The sequence below is a fragment of the Eptesicus fuscus genome, chromosome 12, assembly GCF_027574615.1.
Source record: "Eptesicus fuscus isolate TK198812 chromosome 12, DD_ASM_mEF_20220401, whole genome shotgun sequence".
In the NCBI taxonomy this organism is placed as follows: Eukaryota; Metazoa; Chordata; class Mammalia; order Chiroptera; family Vespertilionidae; genus Eptesicus; species Eptesicus fuscus.
In genome coordinates this window covers 83,833,632-83,850,175 of record NC_072484.1, presented here as the reverse complement: position 1 = coordinate 83,850,175, position 16,544 = coordinate 83,833,632, and the positions used below count along the sequence as shown (strand labels likewise).

The 16,544-nt window shown below is 57.6% G+C and overlaps 1 protein-coding gene across 1 annotated transcript; it reads left to right on the top strand.

The window, feature by feature from the left end:
* Positions 1–9,615: 9,615 nt before the first annotated feature.
* Positions 9,616–15,502, top strand: CXXC1 (CXXC finger protein 1). Its single transcript, XM_008148285.3, is given in 17 exon segments — positions 9,616–9,775; positions 9,777–9,875; positions 9,878–9,934; positions 10,708–10,826; positions 10,926–11,026; positions 11,267–11,502; positions 11,593–11,778; positions 12,183–12,209; positions 12,287–12,532; positions 12,699–12,806; positions 12,910–13,094; positions 13,351–13,558; positions 13,637–13,747; positions 13,889–13,938; positions 14,089–14,185; positions 14,843–14,995; positions 15,077–15,502. Coding segments are annotated over 17 exon segments (2,190 nt in total). The 5' UTR covers positions 9,616–9,715; the 3' UTR covers positions 15,224–15,502.
* The last annotated feature ends 1,042 nt before the right edge of the window (positions 15,503–16,544 follow it).

Here is a 16,544-nt window from a genome sequence, read left to right as displayed (position 1 = left end):
ACTTAACGGTACTTTTTAAAATTACTGAAATTGTTTGATTTTATGTCATGTCTCCCAACTACATTTTGAGTTTCCCATGAGAAAGGATGTGATATTCATCAAAATCAATTTTCTGAGTCTCCACCTTTCTATCCAAACCGGAGAGTAGCGAGCAACGGAGACTGGGGGCGTGACCAAAAGTTAAGGGAGGACTGCGCAGACTCAGCAATTCTACCCCATAAGCGTCCTCGGTTCCCATGGTGACAAAGTCCACTTCCTGTTCTTTTACTTTAAGGTATCTCTTGTGAATGAGACTGTGTAGCAGCAGGAAGTGGTCCCCATTCCCAACGAGGTGATCGTGGTAAAACGCGGTTAGTGGGAGTGTGCCAGACGCCTTCTCCAGATGTGCCCGCCCCCAGGCCCAGCCCTACTGAACCACAGTCAAGGCTCCAGCTAAGAGCTGAGTGTGCTCTGGTACAGGTAAGGAGATCTGACAGATGCTTCACCACCTACCCTACCTCTGAGAAAGAGCATCCATGAGTCGGATTTAATGTATAACTTGTGTCTCTGGAAAATCAGAATTGGGGTCTTGAAGACACCCAAGAGGGCTATCCCCTTGCCATGGGGTGTGTATGTCCTAGAGAAACACAGGCTGGGCATTAGGAGATCTGGGCTCTGAGCTGGCCATTCACCTGCTTGAGATATGGAACTAGCACTGCATCTCTTGGAGCGCAGTCTGTGGACTGAGATGGAGAAGTGGGTGTCACGCCCACGTCTCTCAGCCTTTCCCCAGGCTTCCAGGACTGCTTTATGTGATCAGTTCCAACCTGAGAGCTGCTTGGCTGAACTGGCGCTGAAGACCTGGAAACTGGAGGAAGGATGGCTGCCTGGAAAGACCGTTGTTATGAAGGAGACCAAGGGAATGCTGCTCGCCATAGAATATTGACAGGTTCTGCGTAGCTGCATTCCCTATATTCCTCCCAGGACAAGCAGAAGCGGTCATGTTTCGATGTCCTCTCACCAGGAGCCAGCTACATTGTCCCCACTGCCAGACTGAGTGATATATCTAAACCCAGTCAGCAAAGTGCCTGTTGGATCTCAGCATGTGGTCAGAAATATGCACACCAGTGGCTGTTTGGCTCGGCAATTGGGTAAAGCTCTTCATATCTGCAATTCCTAATTGTGTTGTTTTACACAAACCATGCAAGTTTTTTTTTTAAATATATTTTATTGATTTGTTACAGAGAGGAAGGGAGAAGGATAGAGTTAGAAACATCGATGAGAGAGAAACATAGATTCAGCTGCCTCCTGCACACTCCCTACTGGGAATGTGCCCACAACCAAGGTACATGCCCTTGACTGGAATCGAACCTGGGACCCTTCAGTCCACAGGCCGATGCTCTATCCACTGAGCCAAACTGGTTAGGGCACCATGCAAGTTTTAACATGCCACTTGGATAAATAGTACAATCAATAACATGTTCCAACAAAGGGTCCTAAACACCCTAAAAAAGGGAGTCCAGCATGGCTCATTGGTTGAGCATCGACCTATGAACCAGGAGGTCATGGTTTGATTCCCGATCAGGGCACATGCCCTGGTTGTGGGCTCAATCCCCAGTGAAGGGTGTGCAGGACACAGTCCATCAATGATTCTCTCTCATCATTGATGTTTCTATCTCTCGCTCCTTCTCCCTTTCTCTCTGAAATCAATAAAAATATTTTTTTTAAAAAAAAGAAGGGTCTGGCTCAAAGATTCTTCCTGAGATTGAGGCAGCTGCTTGTACAGTGCTGTCTGGATAGCTTAGTTGGTTGGAGCATCGTCCTGTTACGCCAAGGTTGCAGGTTTAATCCCTAGTCAGGGCACATACCAGAAATAACCAATGAATGCATATATAAGTGGAACAACAAATCGATGTTTCTTTCTCTCCCTTCCTCTCTCTCTTGAATCAATTTTTAAAAATTAGTTACCTTATTAAGGAAGAGTGGTAAGTGATCTTGAAGTACTGTAGTGGTAAAAAAAATCAGGGGAGAAACCAAGATGGCGGCATAGGTTAAACACCTAACCTGCAGCCGGGCACAACAATTTCAAAAATACAACTAGAGATCAGAACGGACATCGTCCAGAACCACAGGAAAGTTGGTGGACTGAAATGCCCACAGCTGGGGAGAAGGAGAAGGCCACGGGGACAGTCGGGGAAGCCGTAAAAGCCTGAGGTATGGAGAAACGGGCGGAGACACGAGCACACGCGCCTGCGGGGAGGATGGAACCGGAGAGGAGGGGGCGGCTGATGACCTGGCCGGCGTTCACTGGCAGGAAGGAGATAAAGGCTCCGGAGTGCGCTGAGTGCCGGCTCCGATTGCACTGAACCCCATTCCGGGCGAAACCCTGGGAAACTCACTCACTTTCGCAACTCCGCCGCCCCCGCAGGCCGCCCGGCCCAGGACGCTGGGGACGCCGCCGCAGCGGCGGCGCCCGGAGCCCGGCGGCCTCCCAGCACCCGTCCCCGCCGCGCAGCCCCCGCGCGCCTGGTGCCGCGGGCCGCGCGCCCCGCACACCGGACGGAGGCCCGGGCACCCTCTCCGTGCACCTCCCGGCGGAGCTAGACTTCAGTAGAGTTGACTGAATTCAAGGGATTAAGAAGTATAAATTGGGGGGACGCCGCGGCGGCGACGTCCGGAACGCGGCGATGGCGGTGCCTGGAGCTTGGCGGCCGCCCAGCGCCCGTCCCAGCCGCGCGGCCCTCGCGCGCCTGGTTCCGCGGGACGCGCGCACCGCGCACCGACGGAGGCCCGGGCGCCCTTTCCGTGCACCTCCCGGCGGCGCTAGACTTCAGTAGAGTTGACTGAAATGAAGGGATTAAGAAGTAAAAATTGAGAAGTTTGAAAAAGATAGCGGCGGAGGTTAAAGGCTGTTCTGTTGCCTCGCACCCAGCGAAATCGGAGGGGATGAGGTGTGGAGGTGCGTGGGTCTGGCTGGTGGCGGGGGAAAGGGGCTTTTGTTCCAAACCTAAGGGAGATTAGCTCTCCATCACCCTGAAACCCATCTTCTGGCGAACCCCGGGAGACCCAGATGCCTGCGGGGAGAGGCGGGACTCTTGCGGAGGTGCGCCCAGCAATCAGTGTTTGCTGCGCTGGAGTGCGGAACGAGGGGACTTAGATACGTGGAAGGCAGAAGGACCAGACTCACAGACATCGAGGCTCGCCGCACCATAGCCTGTTGGCGCCCTGAGACCCCGCCCCGCCCTGGGACCCGCCCCGCACATTTTGAAGACCTGCCCCGCAAGTCTTGCAGGCACACCTGCGCCCCAAGCAACGGCTTATACATGTGGGTGGCCTGCCCTCTGGCAGCGGACCAGATGATCTGCTGTTCTAGTCGGACTGCTCCAGGGCCACTCAGACAGGAGGAAGAAACTACAGTTTTTGCTGTAATCCTTGCTGAGTGCCTAAGGCAGTAGCTGATCTACACCCCATTGCAGACCCAGAAACGAGGGCATCTAGTGGTCTGTGGGAGATGACACCAGATTTCAACCACGTGCATAAGGGACACATTCAACGGGAATATTCAGTGAGCGCCAAAGCTTTGCTGCACCAAGACTCGGCCCATAAACGTGTCTCCTGCACAGCAACTCTTCCTTTATAGACAAAGAGAGCCCCCCCAGTGACACCAACAACAATCAAGACTTAACTATACAAAGGAGGACCAAGATGGAGGCATAGGGCGGAAGCCTGATTGTTGCCTACCACAACAACTTTGAGACTACGACAAGAGAGCAGAGCAGACACCATCCAAGACCACCATAGGGCTGGCTGAGTAGATGCTATACAACTAGAATAAAAGAGGGGTATGTGGGATGATGCTGATGCCGGTGACCCAAAGACCACACTTTAAGAACTACGGCTCAGGCGACACAAAAGAACTATGGCTCAGGCGATACAACAGCGGCCTGGAACGTGCTCGGCACAGTTCCCCCGGCGGTCTCTGGCTGAGGGGACGGCTCCACTGGCAGCCAAGCACGGACAGATGAGCCCCTATGAGACATGGGGTGGGAGACTCCGCGCTTGCTGACCTCTGAGTCCGTCAAGAATCTCAACGCCCCGGAAGCGGCCAGGTGCGCATGCTCGGCGACCGGCCACCGATGCAGTCCCAAGGGCCGACGCAGCGACGCCAGACTGGCCCACCGCCATGCACCGGGTGCACCGGAGCTTCGCTGAGCCGTCGCCCGACGAGTTCTGCAGCAGCCATACTGGAGCTCTGGAAGGATGGCCAGGGGAATTGCTGAGGGGGGATTGACCGGCAGGAATTGGGATCGGGAAGACGGGGCCCCGCTGAGGCCCGGGTGCGGGCGGGGTTGCGCACCTCTGGGCTCGGGTGTGGTCACACGCCTCTGGGTATAAGTGAGGCCTCACGTCCCTGGGTCTAGGTGAGGCCACATGCCCCTGGGTCCAGGTGAGGCCGGACTCCGGGTCCGGGTGAGGCCAAGTGCCCCTGGACCCGGATGACGCTGGATCCCGTGCCTGGGCGAGGCCAAGCGCCCCTGGGTCTGGGAGAGTCCACACACCCCTGGGTCCAGGCGAGACCATGTGTCCCTGGATCCGGGTGAGGCCGCGTGCACCTAGGCCCGGGTGAGCCCAAGTGGCCCTGGGTCTGGGAGAGGCCAAGCGTCCCTGGGTCCGGGTGAGACCATGTGTCCCTGGATCCGGGTGAGGCCTCGTGCACCTAGGCCCGGGTGAGGCCACGTGCCCCTGGGTCTGGGAGAGGCCAAGCGTCCCTGGGTCCGGGCGAGACCATGCGTCCCTGGATCCGGGTGAGGCCTCGTGCACCTAGGCCCGGGTGAGCCCAAGTGGCCCTGGGTCTGGGAGAGGCCAAGCGTCCCTGGGTCCGGGTGAGACCATGTGTCCCTGGATCCGGGTGAGGCCTCGTGCACCTAGGCCCGGGTGAGCCCAAGTGGCCCTGGGTCTGGGAGAGGCCAAGCGTCCCTGGGTCCGGGTGAGACCATGTGTCCCTGGATCCGGGTGAGGCCTCGTGCACCTAGGCCCGGGTGAGGCCACGTGCCCCTGGGTCTGGGAGAGGCCAAGCGTCCCTGGGTCCGGGCGAGACCATGCGTCCCTGGATCCGGATGAGGCCTCGTGCACCTAGGCCCGGGTGAGCCCAAGTGGCCCTGGGTCTGGGAGAGGCCAAGCGTCCCTGGGTCCGGGTGAGACCATGTGTCCCTGGATCCGGGTGAGGCCTCGTGCACCTAGGCCCGGGTGAGCCCACGTGGCCCTGGGTCTGGGAGAGGCCAAGCGTCCCTGGGTCCGGGTGAGACCATGTGTCCCTGGATCCGGATGAGGCCTCGTGCACCTAGGCCCGGGTGAGCCCAAGTGGCCCTGGGTCTGGGAGAGGCCAAGCGTCCCTGGGTCCGGGTGAGACCATGCGTCCCTGGATCCGGATGAGGCCTCGTGCACCTAGGCCCGGGTGAGCCCAAGTGGCCCTGGGTCTGGGAGAGGCCAAGCATCCCTGGGTCCGGGTGAGACCATGTGTCCCTGGATCCGGGTGAGGCCTCGTGCACCTAGGCCCGGGTGAGCCCAAGTGGCCCTGGGTCTGGGAGAGGCCAAGCGTCCCTGGGTCCGGGTGAGACCATGCGTCCCTGGATCCGGGTGAGGCCTCGTGCACCTAGACCCGGGTGAGCCCAAGTGGCCCTGGGTCGGGGAGAGGCCAAGCGTCCCTGGGTCCGGGTGAGACCATGTGTCCCTGGATCCGGGTGAGGCCTCGTGCACCTAGGCCCGGGTGAGCCCAAGTGGCCCTGGGTCTGGGAGAGGCCAAGCGTCCCTGGGTCCGGGTGAGACCATGCGTCCCTGGATCCGGATGAGGCCTCGTGCACCTAGGCCCGGGTGAGCCCAAGTGGCCCTGGGTCTGGGAGAGGCCAAGCGTCCCTGGGCCCGGGTGAGCCCAAGTGGCCCTGGGTCTGGGAGAGGCCAAGCATCCCTGGGTCCGGGTGAGACCATGTGTCCCTGGATCTGGGTGAGGCCTCGTGCACCTAGGCCCGGGTGAGCCCAAGTGGCCCTGGGTCTGGGAGAGGCCAAGCGTCCCTGGGTCCGGGTGAGACCATGCGTCCCTGGATCCGGGTGAGGCCTCGTGCACCTAGGCCCGGGTGAGCCCAAGTGGCCCTGGGTCGGGGAGAGGCCAAGCGTCCCTGGGTCCGGGTGAGACCATGTGTCCCTGGATCCGGGTGAGGCCTCGTGCACCTAGGCCCGGGTGAGCCCAAGTGGCCCTGGGTCGGGGAGAGGCCAAGCGTCCCTGGGTCCGGGTGAGACCATGTGTCCCTGGATCCGGGTGAGGCCTCGTGCACCTAGGCCCGGGTGAGCCCAAGTGGCCCTGGGTCTGGGAGAGGCCAAGCATCCCTGGGTCCGGGTGAGACCATGTGTCCCAGGATCCGGGTGAGACCTCGTGCACCTAGGCCCGGGCGAGCCCAAGTGGCCCTGGGTCTGGGAGAGGCCAAGCATCCCTGGGTCCGGGTGAGACCATGTGTCCCTGGATCCGGGTGAGGCCTCGTGCACCTAGGCCCGGGTGAGCCCAAGTGGCCCTGGGTCTGGGAGAGGCCAAGCGTCCCTGGGTCCGGGTGAGACCATGCGTCCCTGGATCCGGATGAGGCCTCGTGCACCTAGGCCCGGGTGAGCCCAAGTGGCCCTGGGTCTGGGAGAGGCCAAGCGTCCCTGGGCCCGGGTGAGCCCAAGTGGCCCTGGGTCTGGGAGAGGCCAAGCATCCCTGGGTCCGGGTGAGACCATGTGTCCCTGGATCCGGGTGAGGTCTCGTACACCTAGGCCCGGGTGAGCCCAAGTGGCCCTGGGTCGGGGAGAGGCCAAGCGTCCCTGGGTACGGGTGAAGCCAGATCCTGTGTCCGGGTGAGGCCGTGCGCCCCTGGATCCATCCGGGTGAGGCTGGGTCCCCGGCCCGGGTGAGACCACGCGCCCCTTGGGTATGGATGAGGCCACGTGCCCCTTAGTCCGGGTGACGCCGTGCCCCTGGGTTCGGCCGAGACCAAACCAGAGGGAGTTGGACCTCCATTACCACCATTTGTCCACCATCCAGAGCTGAGGGGTCAGTGCTGACATGTACACATAAGGAACTACTGGACATCGAAATTGGGTCTCAAAAGAACTGTTGGTCCAGGGGGAAGCTCGCTACAGATTGATTCATTTGCCTGTCAGCATAAATATTATTGCTCGTCTCACATTCAGTTCTTATTAGTATATATCTAGTGACATATGATCTCGTTCATCTAGAGGAAATGATGAACAACATAGACTGAGGAACAAGAACAGAACCAGAAGCAAGGAGGCATCGATCGGACTATCGGGCCTCAGAGGGAGGATAGGGGAGGGTAGGGGGAGGGTGGGGGGGAGGGGGAGAGTTCAACCAAAGGACCTGTATGCATGCATATAAGCCTATCCAACGGTTAAGTTCAACAGGGGATTGGGGCATGCGTGGGGAGAGGGGTGGGATGGGAATGGGGGGATGAGGACAAATATGTGACACCTTAATCAATAAAGAAATTAAAAAAAAAAAAAAAAAAATCAGGGACTTCCCTCTTCTCACATTTTTTTTTTTTAATTGATTTTTTACAGAGAGGAGGAGAGAGGGATAGAGAGTTAGAAACATCGATGAGAGAGAAACATCAATCAGCTGCCTCTTGCACACGCCCTTCTGGGGATGTGCCCGCAACCAAGGTACATGCCCTTGACTGGAATCGAACCTGGAACCCTCGAGTCCGCAGGCCGACGCTCTATCCACTGAGCCAAACCGGTTTCGGCTCTTCTCACATTTTTGTTAAAGGAAAACATTCATTCAAATGAAAATAACCCTTATATTTGCCATGTTCTCTGTAGCATTATAAATGATTTCTCAAAAAATCCTTTATTTGAGCTAGGTGACACCTATTCCTGATGGGCCAGACTCCAGCCTGCGGACTGAAAGGTCCCAGGTTCGATTCCGGTCAAGGGCATGTACCTTGGTTGCGGGCACATCCCCAGTGGGGAGTGTGCAAGAGGCAGCTGATCGATGTTTCTCTCTCATCGATGTTTCTAACTCTCTATCACTCTCCCTTCCTCTCTGTAAAAAATCAATAAAATATATTTTAAAAAAAACTGCAAGCACATTATCGCAAATTTAGCAGTTGCTCTAAAATACTAATACTGACCATATTGTTCATAATACTCACATACACAGACACCCCAAATAAAATAAAATCTCACTTAAGAAAATATTTTATGAAGCAATAAAATTTATGAATTTTATTAAATCTCAACTCTTGAAAAGACATCTATCATTTTATATGTCATGCAATGAGAAGCATGAAGCACTACTGCATATCACAGTGCAATTGTCTTGAGGAAAAGTACGCCAATGATAGTTTGTGTTGTGAGCTAAACTAGCCACTTTTTTTCATGGAACACCATTTTACCTTAAAGAACAACTATACTAGTAGTTACTCTGAATGTGGACGTTTACTCTGGGTGTGCAGGAGGCAGCCAATTGATGTTTCTCTCTCAGCGATATTTCCATCTCTCTATTCCTCTCCCTTCCTTTCTCTCTCAAATCAATAAAAGCATATTTAAAAGCTAAAAAATTAAAATAACGCTGACACATTGTATCTCATTTAACCTCCATCGTTGCCCAGGCGAGAGCATCGCCAAGGGGATGCCTAGCTCTGACCTGCACAGATTTTCTTTATTGTACATAATTTAAATGTAAAAAGTTACTTTTATTGGAGAGATGGTTGGATATGTATGAAATGCTTTCACCAAAGTAGACGTCACCAGGAACCAGGAAAAATAAATCTACACTGCGATGGTGGTGGTGATGGGGGCGGGAGGGGGGTGTGGGTCAGGGGAGGAGGACCTGGTGAAGCCGGTTGTCAGTGCGGATTTCACACCCACTTTGGTCCGGCCCCCCCTCCATCGCTGACGGGCACTCTCGTCCTGCAGAGTCAGTCCTCCTGCAAAGGCCCGGAGGCCGCCCCGGCCGGCCTGGCTGCGGAGCCGCAAGGAATGGGCGCGGGAAAGAGCGCAGCCGGCTTCCCTCGGAGCCCGAACGCCAGTCATCCGTGCGGCAGCGAAGGGAGCCAGTCCGAGGAAGGCAGTATCACGTGATCGCGCTCAAACGTGGAATCTAAGGAACAAAACAAACTGTGGAACAAAATAGACCCGGAGACACAGAAGCGTCGAACGGACTGACGGCGGGGGAGGGGGGAAGCGATCAATCCAAGACCTTGTGTGCACATATGCCTAACACGCGGGCACGGACCACAGCGGGGTGGCGGCCTGGGGCGGGAGGGCTGGACGGGGTCAATGTCACACTCTCAACAACAAAGACTTAGAAAGCCATGCGGAAGGGAGACGTGGAAAGTGACTGAAGAAATGAGTGCGACCTCATCTAGGCAGTTTCGGGAGCGGCCGCTTTCCCTGGGAACTTCTCTGCAGCACCAGCTCCCGGCGCACGGAACCGACCCCCAAGACAGCCTCGCCCTCGGGGAGCCGCCCGAGGGCCGCGGCCCGCGTAGCCTGCGCGGCCTCCTTACGGAGTCCGGAGCCAAGAGGGTCGCGCCTCCCTCCCGCCTCTACCTTCGAGTCCCAACTAGCGGTCGCCGTACGGACTCCGCCGACGAGATGGCGGCGCCCTCGGGGAAGCGGCGACCCGGCGCGGCCATGCTTCCTGCGAGCCCGCGGCCCCGGCCGCTGTACGGCGCCGGCGGCCAAGATGGCGGCGCCTGGAGCCGGTCGCGGCGGCCGCGGGCCGGGCCGTCGCGGAGCTGACGCGCCGCGCCTGCGCACTAGGAGTACGGTGCCCGGGAGGCGCGCCAGAAGCGGAAGTAGTTGTGGGCACCTTTGCAACCGCCGCGGGCGCCGAGGAGTTGTCCGGGCAGGTTGGCGGGGGGCCGGCAGGGTCGCGAAGGGGTGCGCCGGGCGTGGAGAGATGGTGAGTGCCGGGTCCGGGGAGGGCGTGGGCGGCGGCGGCTAGTGGGGGTGCTCACGGTGGGGTCCGTGGGCAGACGCGCGGGGGGTCTGTGGTAAACCCTACCCGGAGGCTGGGGGCACAATTGTGGGAGCCTGGGGGGCGTCTTCCCGGGGCCCCGTGGGCAGAGTGGCCGGGGTTGGGTGGTCCGACTGTCCTCCGATGCCTGAGCCGCCTGGGAGCTCTGGGTGAACCTCCGTGGGAGTCTGTCGTGGAAGTTTCGCGCGGATCCCTGGTGGCAGTTCCGCGGGGGTCCGCAGGGGGGCTCCCTGGCAGAGTGATGAGGGGCGCGTTACCGAGAGGAGGCTTGCGGCCCGCCGGCCGCGAGTTTGACATGCTGGCGAGCGTGCCGTGGCTACTTTGTATCCAGGGACTTGTGGGGAGGCGGGAGAGGAAGCCTGTGGATGAACGAGGCGGTGTTTGTGAGAACTCGCGGTGGGGCCCGCGAGGAGCCGCGATGGGGGCAGAATGGGGAGCGGTGGGTGTTTGTCATGAGCCTTTAGGAGTGTGGGTAGAGTGATGGGGTGTCAGTGGGGTGAGTATGGGAGGTCTGGGGAGAGTGAACGGGCTTTATAAGCGGGGTAATGTCAAGGGTGAGTGATGCGGGGCGCCCGTGGGGACAATAATGGAGATATTTATGAGGAGCCGTGATGGGAAGTCTTATTGGCAGAGTGGTGGGGTCTGGGGTGAGCCATGATGGGGGTTCTCTAAGGAGCCATATGTGGGGAATTCCACAGGACGGGGATGGCTCAGACCCAGAGCCTCCAGATGCGGGGGAGGACAGCAAGTCGGAGAATGGGGAGAACGCACCCATCTACTGCATCTGCCGCAAACCAGACATCAATTGCTTCATGATGTGAGCCAGGGAAAGGTGGGCGGGGCTGCACCTGTCAAGGTTGGGTGGGGCGATGGTCCAGCCTCTCACATCTCCACCACTTGCGCCCATCCTCTGCAGCGGATGTGACAACTGCAATGAGTGGTTCCATGGGGACTGCATCCGGATCACAGAGAAGATGGCCAAAGCCATCCGGGAGTGGTACTGCCTGGAGTGCCGAGGTGAGGGGTGCAATGGACAGGTAGGCAGGTGGGGCTTAGAGGGAGGAGGAGGAGCCCTAGTGGGGGGCTGGGTCATGGAGAGTAGTGATACGTTGCTGTGGGCAGGGTGATTGTTCTGTGGAGGAGACCCCTCTGCCCTGGAGTAGGGGGAGAGAGCAACTGGGTGGGAGGGAAAAGGAGAGGAGAAGGAAGTTCTGAGACCAGCCAAATCCCCCAATGCCAACCCACCCTGGCCCACAGAGAAAGACCCCAAGCTGGAGATCCGCTATCGGCACAAGAAGTCACGGGAACGGGACAGCAATGAGCGAGACGGCAGTGAGCCCCGGGATGAGGGTGGAGGGCGCAAGAGGCCTGCCCCGGATCCAGACCTGCAGCGTCGGGCGGGGTCAGGCACAGGGGTTGGGGCCATGCTTGCTCGGGGCTCTGCTTCGCCCCACAAATCCTCTCCACAGCCCTTGATGGCCACACCCAGCCAGGTGAGTGGCTGTGGTGGCTGGGATAGGCAAGGTGATTCCAGCTCAGGCCCTACTTGGTTCTTGATTTGTGTTCTGCGCCCCTTCCCTCAGCATCACCAGCAGCAGCAGCAGCAGCAGCAGATCAAACGGTCAGCCCGAATGTGTGGCGAGTGTGAGGCCTGCCGGCGCACTGAGGACTGTGGCCACTGTGACTTCTGCCGGGACATGAAGAAGTTTGGGGGCCCCAACAAGATCCGGCAGAAATGCCGGCTGCGTCAGTGCCAGCTGCGGGCCCGGGTGAGCATGGGCAGAGCTGGGCAGGGTCAGGTTAGGGGGCCAGTGTGTTCAGGAAGAGGTGATTGGGGCTAGAATTGGTGCACTAGGTGGGTGGGGCCTGGTTGCATATAAATAGGTGGGAAGGAGCCTGGCCTATCCAGATGAATGGGGCATGACCGAAGTGCTGGTCTAGCAGGGGAGCCCCACAACCCCAGGTGGGCAGGGTAGGCTAAGCGTTTCTAGGCAGTCAGGCATGTCAGGGCAGGAAGGGCAGGGATGAGCATGTCCTTGCTATCGGGTCGGGGTGCAGGTGTGCCTGGGGAGGCAAGGTAGCCTAGTTGGTGGGCTGGACACGTGGAGGGACTAGGGAAGAGCCACCCTCCGTCCACCTGGGGCTGAACTGGGCCTTCCTCCTGCCGGCACAGGAATCGTACAAGTACTTCCCTTCCTCGGTGAGTCCAGCCTCCCAGGGCGGGGCGGGGCATGCGGGCAGATTGTTCAGGGCCAGTCCTGAGATTCTGCCCTGCAGCTCTCGCCAGTGACATCGTCAGAGTCCCTGCCAAGGCCTCGCCGGCCCCTGCCCACCCAGCAGCAGCCACAGCCATCACAGAAGCTGGGACGCATCCGTGAGGACGAGGGGGCAGTGGTGTCATCAGTAGTCAAGGAGCCACCTGAGGCTACAGCCACACCTGAGCCACTCTCAGATGAGGACCTACCACTGGACCCTGACCTGTACCAGGATTTATGTGCAGGGGCCTTTGATGACCACGGCCTGGTGAGCAGGCAGAGCATCCCATGGTGGAAGGGTGGAGGTTACAGAAGCAGAGTATCCATAATGAAAGGAGAGGAGGCAGAGGGTATGGAAGGCTGATTTGGGAACTGAGTAGGTGGTGGGGTAATCATGAGTGGGGCAAGGGGGTCAGTGTATGCCTCCCTTGCAGCCCTGGATGAGCGACACAGAGGAGTCCCCGTTCTTGGACCCTGCGCTGCGGAAGAGGGCAGTGAAAGTGAAGCATGTAAAGCGTCGGGAGAAGAAGTCTGAGAAGAAGGTGTGGAGAGGGTGAAAGGCGTGTGTGAAGGCAGCGGGCAGGGGCAGAAGGGGTGGGATGCGAGGGAGACGGCTGTGGGGCGTCCTGACCCGTGGTCCCGCAGAAGGAGGAGAGATACAAGCGGCATCGGCAGAAGCAGAAGCACAGAGACAAATGGAAACACCCGGAGCGAGCCGACGTCAAGGACCCTGCATCGCTGCCGCAGTGCCTGGGGCCGGGCTGCGTGCGCGCTGCACAGTCCACCTCCAAGTATTGCTCAGATGACTGTGGCATGAAGCTGGCAGCCAAGTGAGTCATTCTTGGAGGGCTCAAGGGAGCGGGGAAGTATAGGATAGGGCTTGATAAGATCCCTCGGTATGTCTGCCAGTTACCTGTCTACCTTTCAACCAACCAAGCACCCACCTATCTGTCCGCCCATCCATCCACCATTCGGTCACCTGTTTACTTAGCTTCACCATTTAGTCACCATCCATTTTGTCATCTTTGGCTCACCCCACTTACTTGTCGCTTGCCACCTTTCTACCTGCACCACTGCTCCCTGCAGTCGCATCTACGAGATCCTCCCCCAACGCATCCAGCAGTGGCAGCAGAGCCCCTGCATTGCTGAAGAGCATGGCAAGAAGCTCCTTGAACGCATTCGCCGTGAGCAGCAGAGTGCCCGCACCCGCCTTCAGGAAATGGAGCGCCGATTCCATGAGCTTGAGGCCATCATTGCGCGTGCCAAGCAGCAGGCTGTGCGAGAGGATGAGGAGGTGAGCAAGCATGGCATGGCAGTGCAGGGCCCAGGACCTGGTCCTGCCTGGCCTCCTCATCCCTTCCATTCCATGCAGAGCAATGAGGGTGACAGTGACGACACAGACCTGCAGATCTTCTGCGTCTCCTGCGGGCACCCCATCAACCCACGTGTTGCCTTGCGCCACATGGAGCGCTGCTATGCCAAGGTCAGGGTGTCAGCCTGAAAGGGCAGACGGTGTGGGAACATCAGTGGGTCCTTGGGGGGACAGATGTGTTGTCTGAGTGCTGTATTGGGAGGGCAGGCAGCACACATCCACAGTTTTTTCCATTTGTGCTCATCCTTCCAGTATGAGAGCCAGACGTCCTTTGGGTCCATGTACCCCACACGCATTGAAGGGTGAGTGTGGGTGCTATGCAGAGTTTGAGCAAGTAGGTTAATGCTGGGGTCAGAAGTAAAAGGTTGGGGCAGGATATCATGATGGGCATGATAGGTGGTTCCCCCTTCCTTCTGTCCTTTTACTATTCTCTCTCTACTCCAAATCCCCAGGGCCACACGACTCTTCTGTGATGTTTACAATCCTCAGAGCAAGACATATTGTAAGCGGCTCCAGGTCTTGTGCCCAGAGCACTCACGGGACCCCAAAGTAAGGTTTTCCCTCAATTCCTCACATTCTGTCAACCCTCCCTTCCTCACTGTCGTACATTCATCCCTTTCCCCCTCTCCTCCTTCCTTTCTACCTGTCCACTTTAACAATTTCCATCATCCTTGATTCATTTGGCTCATCACCTCCTACTCCTCCCCCTTTCCCTGCCTCTTTCTCTACTAGAGGCCCAGTGCATGAAATTAGTGCACTCAGGGGATGGGGGGTGTTCCTCAGCCTGGCCTGCATCCTCTAGCAGTCCGGGGAGCGGGCCTAAGCTGGCAGTCAGACAACCTTAGCGCTGCCATGGAGGCAGGAGAGGCTCCTGCCACCGCTGCTGTGCTCGCCAGCTGTCAGCCCAGCTTCTGGCTAAGTGGCACTCCCCCTGTGGGAGTGCACTGACCACCAGGGGGCAGCTTCTGCATTGAGCTTCTGCCACCTGGTGATCAGTGTGTGTCACAGTGACCGGTCCTTCCACCTTTCAGTCAATTTGCATATTAGCCTTTTATTATATAGGATTCCTCCCTTTTCTATACCTCTCCACTTTCCTCTGAACTCGCCATTCCTTCCCTCCTCCTTTCTTTCCTGACCCCTCCCCATTCTCCTCCTCCTTCCTGCCTTACCACACCCCATTCATCCTCATGCCCTGTCTTCCTGCAGGTGCCAGCTGACGAGGTATGTGGGTGCCCCCTTGTACGTGATGTCTTTGAGCTCACAGGTGAATTCTGCCGCCTGCCCAAGCGACAGTGCAACCGCCATTACTGCTGGGAGAAGTTGCGGCGTGCTGAAGTGGACCTGGAGCGTGTGCGCGTGGTAGGTTTTGATGCGGGATGTGGCCAGGGTGAGGCGGGTCTCCCAGAGCTCCATGTCAGGCTCCTTCTGCTCCTCCGGCAGTGGTACAAGCTGGACGAGCTGTTCGAGCAGGAGCGCAATGTACGCACAGCCATGACAAACCGGGCAGGATTACTGGCCCTGATGCTGCATCAAACCATCCAGCACGACCCACTCACTACCGACCTTCGCTCCAGTGCTGACCGTTGAGCCTCTCCGGCTCAGATGTCCTCACAGCCTTCACCCCAGGCTGGGAGCTGCCTGGAATCCCCCATGTGTCTTTCTTCAGTGGTCTCTGTTTCTCCTCGTGCCCATCCATCATTTGACCGCCCAGTTGCCCTTACCAGACTCAGACTTCTTCCTTTCTGTACCCTTCTGTTTCTTCATTCTTTATGCCTGGGTGGAACAGTGCAGTCTGCTCACCCTTGCTTCCTTTCTTCCTGGTTTTGTTAATAAAATTTTGAACCAAATTTTGGTCACCAAACTTTACTCAGTTGCATCTGAATTCTCAAATTCCTGAAGTAGATGAGCCAGTACATGTGTAGGCTGTGAGTATACTCAGGTGGCATCCACTAGGTGCAGGTTACCCCCTTGGGCTGTGGGGATATGACCTGCTGAGGGAGAGCCCAATTACCTACAGTCTCAGCCTCTCATTTTGAGACAGTGGGTATACAGTCAGCACTCATTCAGTGTTTGGCTGATTTACCACTGTGTAAGCATTAATATTCTCCAGACCAGCTCTGGCCAGTTATCCCAAAACACCAAGGTTGTGGGTTCCATCCCCAGTCAGAGCACATACAAGAAATCAATGAGCCCTGGTTCGTTGCTCAGTGGTTAGAGCATCAGTCTTCACACCAAAGAAGCAGGGGTTCCATTCCCAGTGAAGGGCACATACCTGGGTTGAAGGTTCCATCCGGAATGTGTGAGGCACCCAATTGATGTGTGTGTCTCTCTCTCCCTTCCTCCTCCTTCCACTCTAAAAATTAATGGAAAAATATCCTCGGGTGAGGATTAACAAAAAAAGAGCCAATGAATGCATAAATAAGTAGAACAACAAATAGATGTTTCTCTGTGTCTCTTAAAGCAATTTTTTAAAAATCTATTTAAAAATAGACCAGAGGTGTATTCAATGATGGACACAAGCCTCCCTCTTTTCTCACAAACCCCCTTTTTGGGATATGTATGCAGCAGGACCCCACTAACTTTGTGCCAGGAACTTCATCGGCCTTCTCCGGTTGTCCGGTAAGTGGGCCCCACAGCTCACCCTTCCCGGGATGGACCAGGTCTCATCAGTTGGTTGCCCGACCCGGCTTGTTTACTTCTGGGGCGGCACCGCCTCCTTCCCCAGTTCCCGCGGAAGGAGCTGGGGCCAAACGCCCTCCTGCAACTGATCAGCGAGAGGAGAGAGCGGGACGCAATAGTCCGGGGAGAGATTTTGCAGAGCGTAGGCGCGACCTAGGGGAGAGGTGGGAGAGGAGGGCTTGGGCTCACCCCAGCCTGCGCCACCTCTCCCTACTGGTTACGCCTAGAG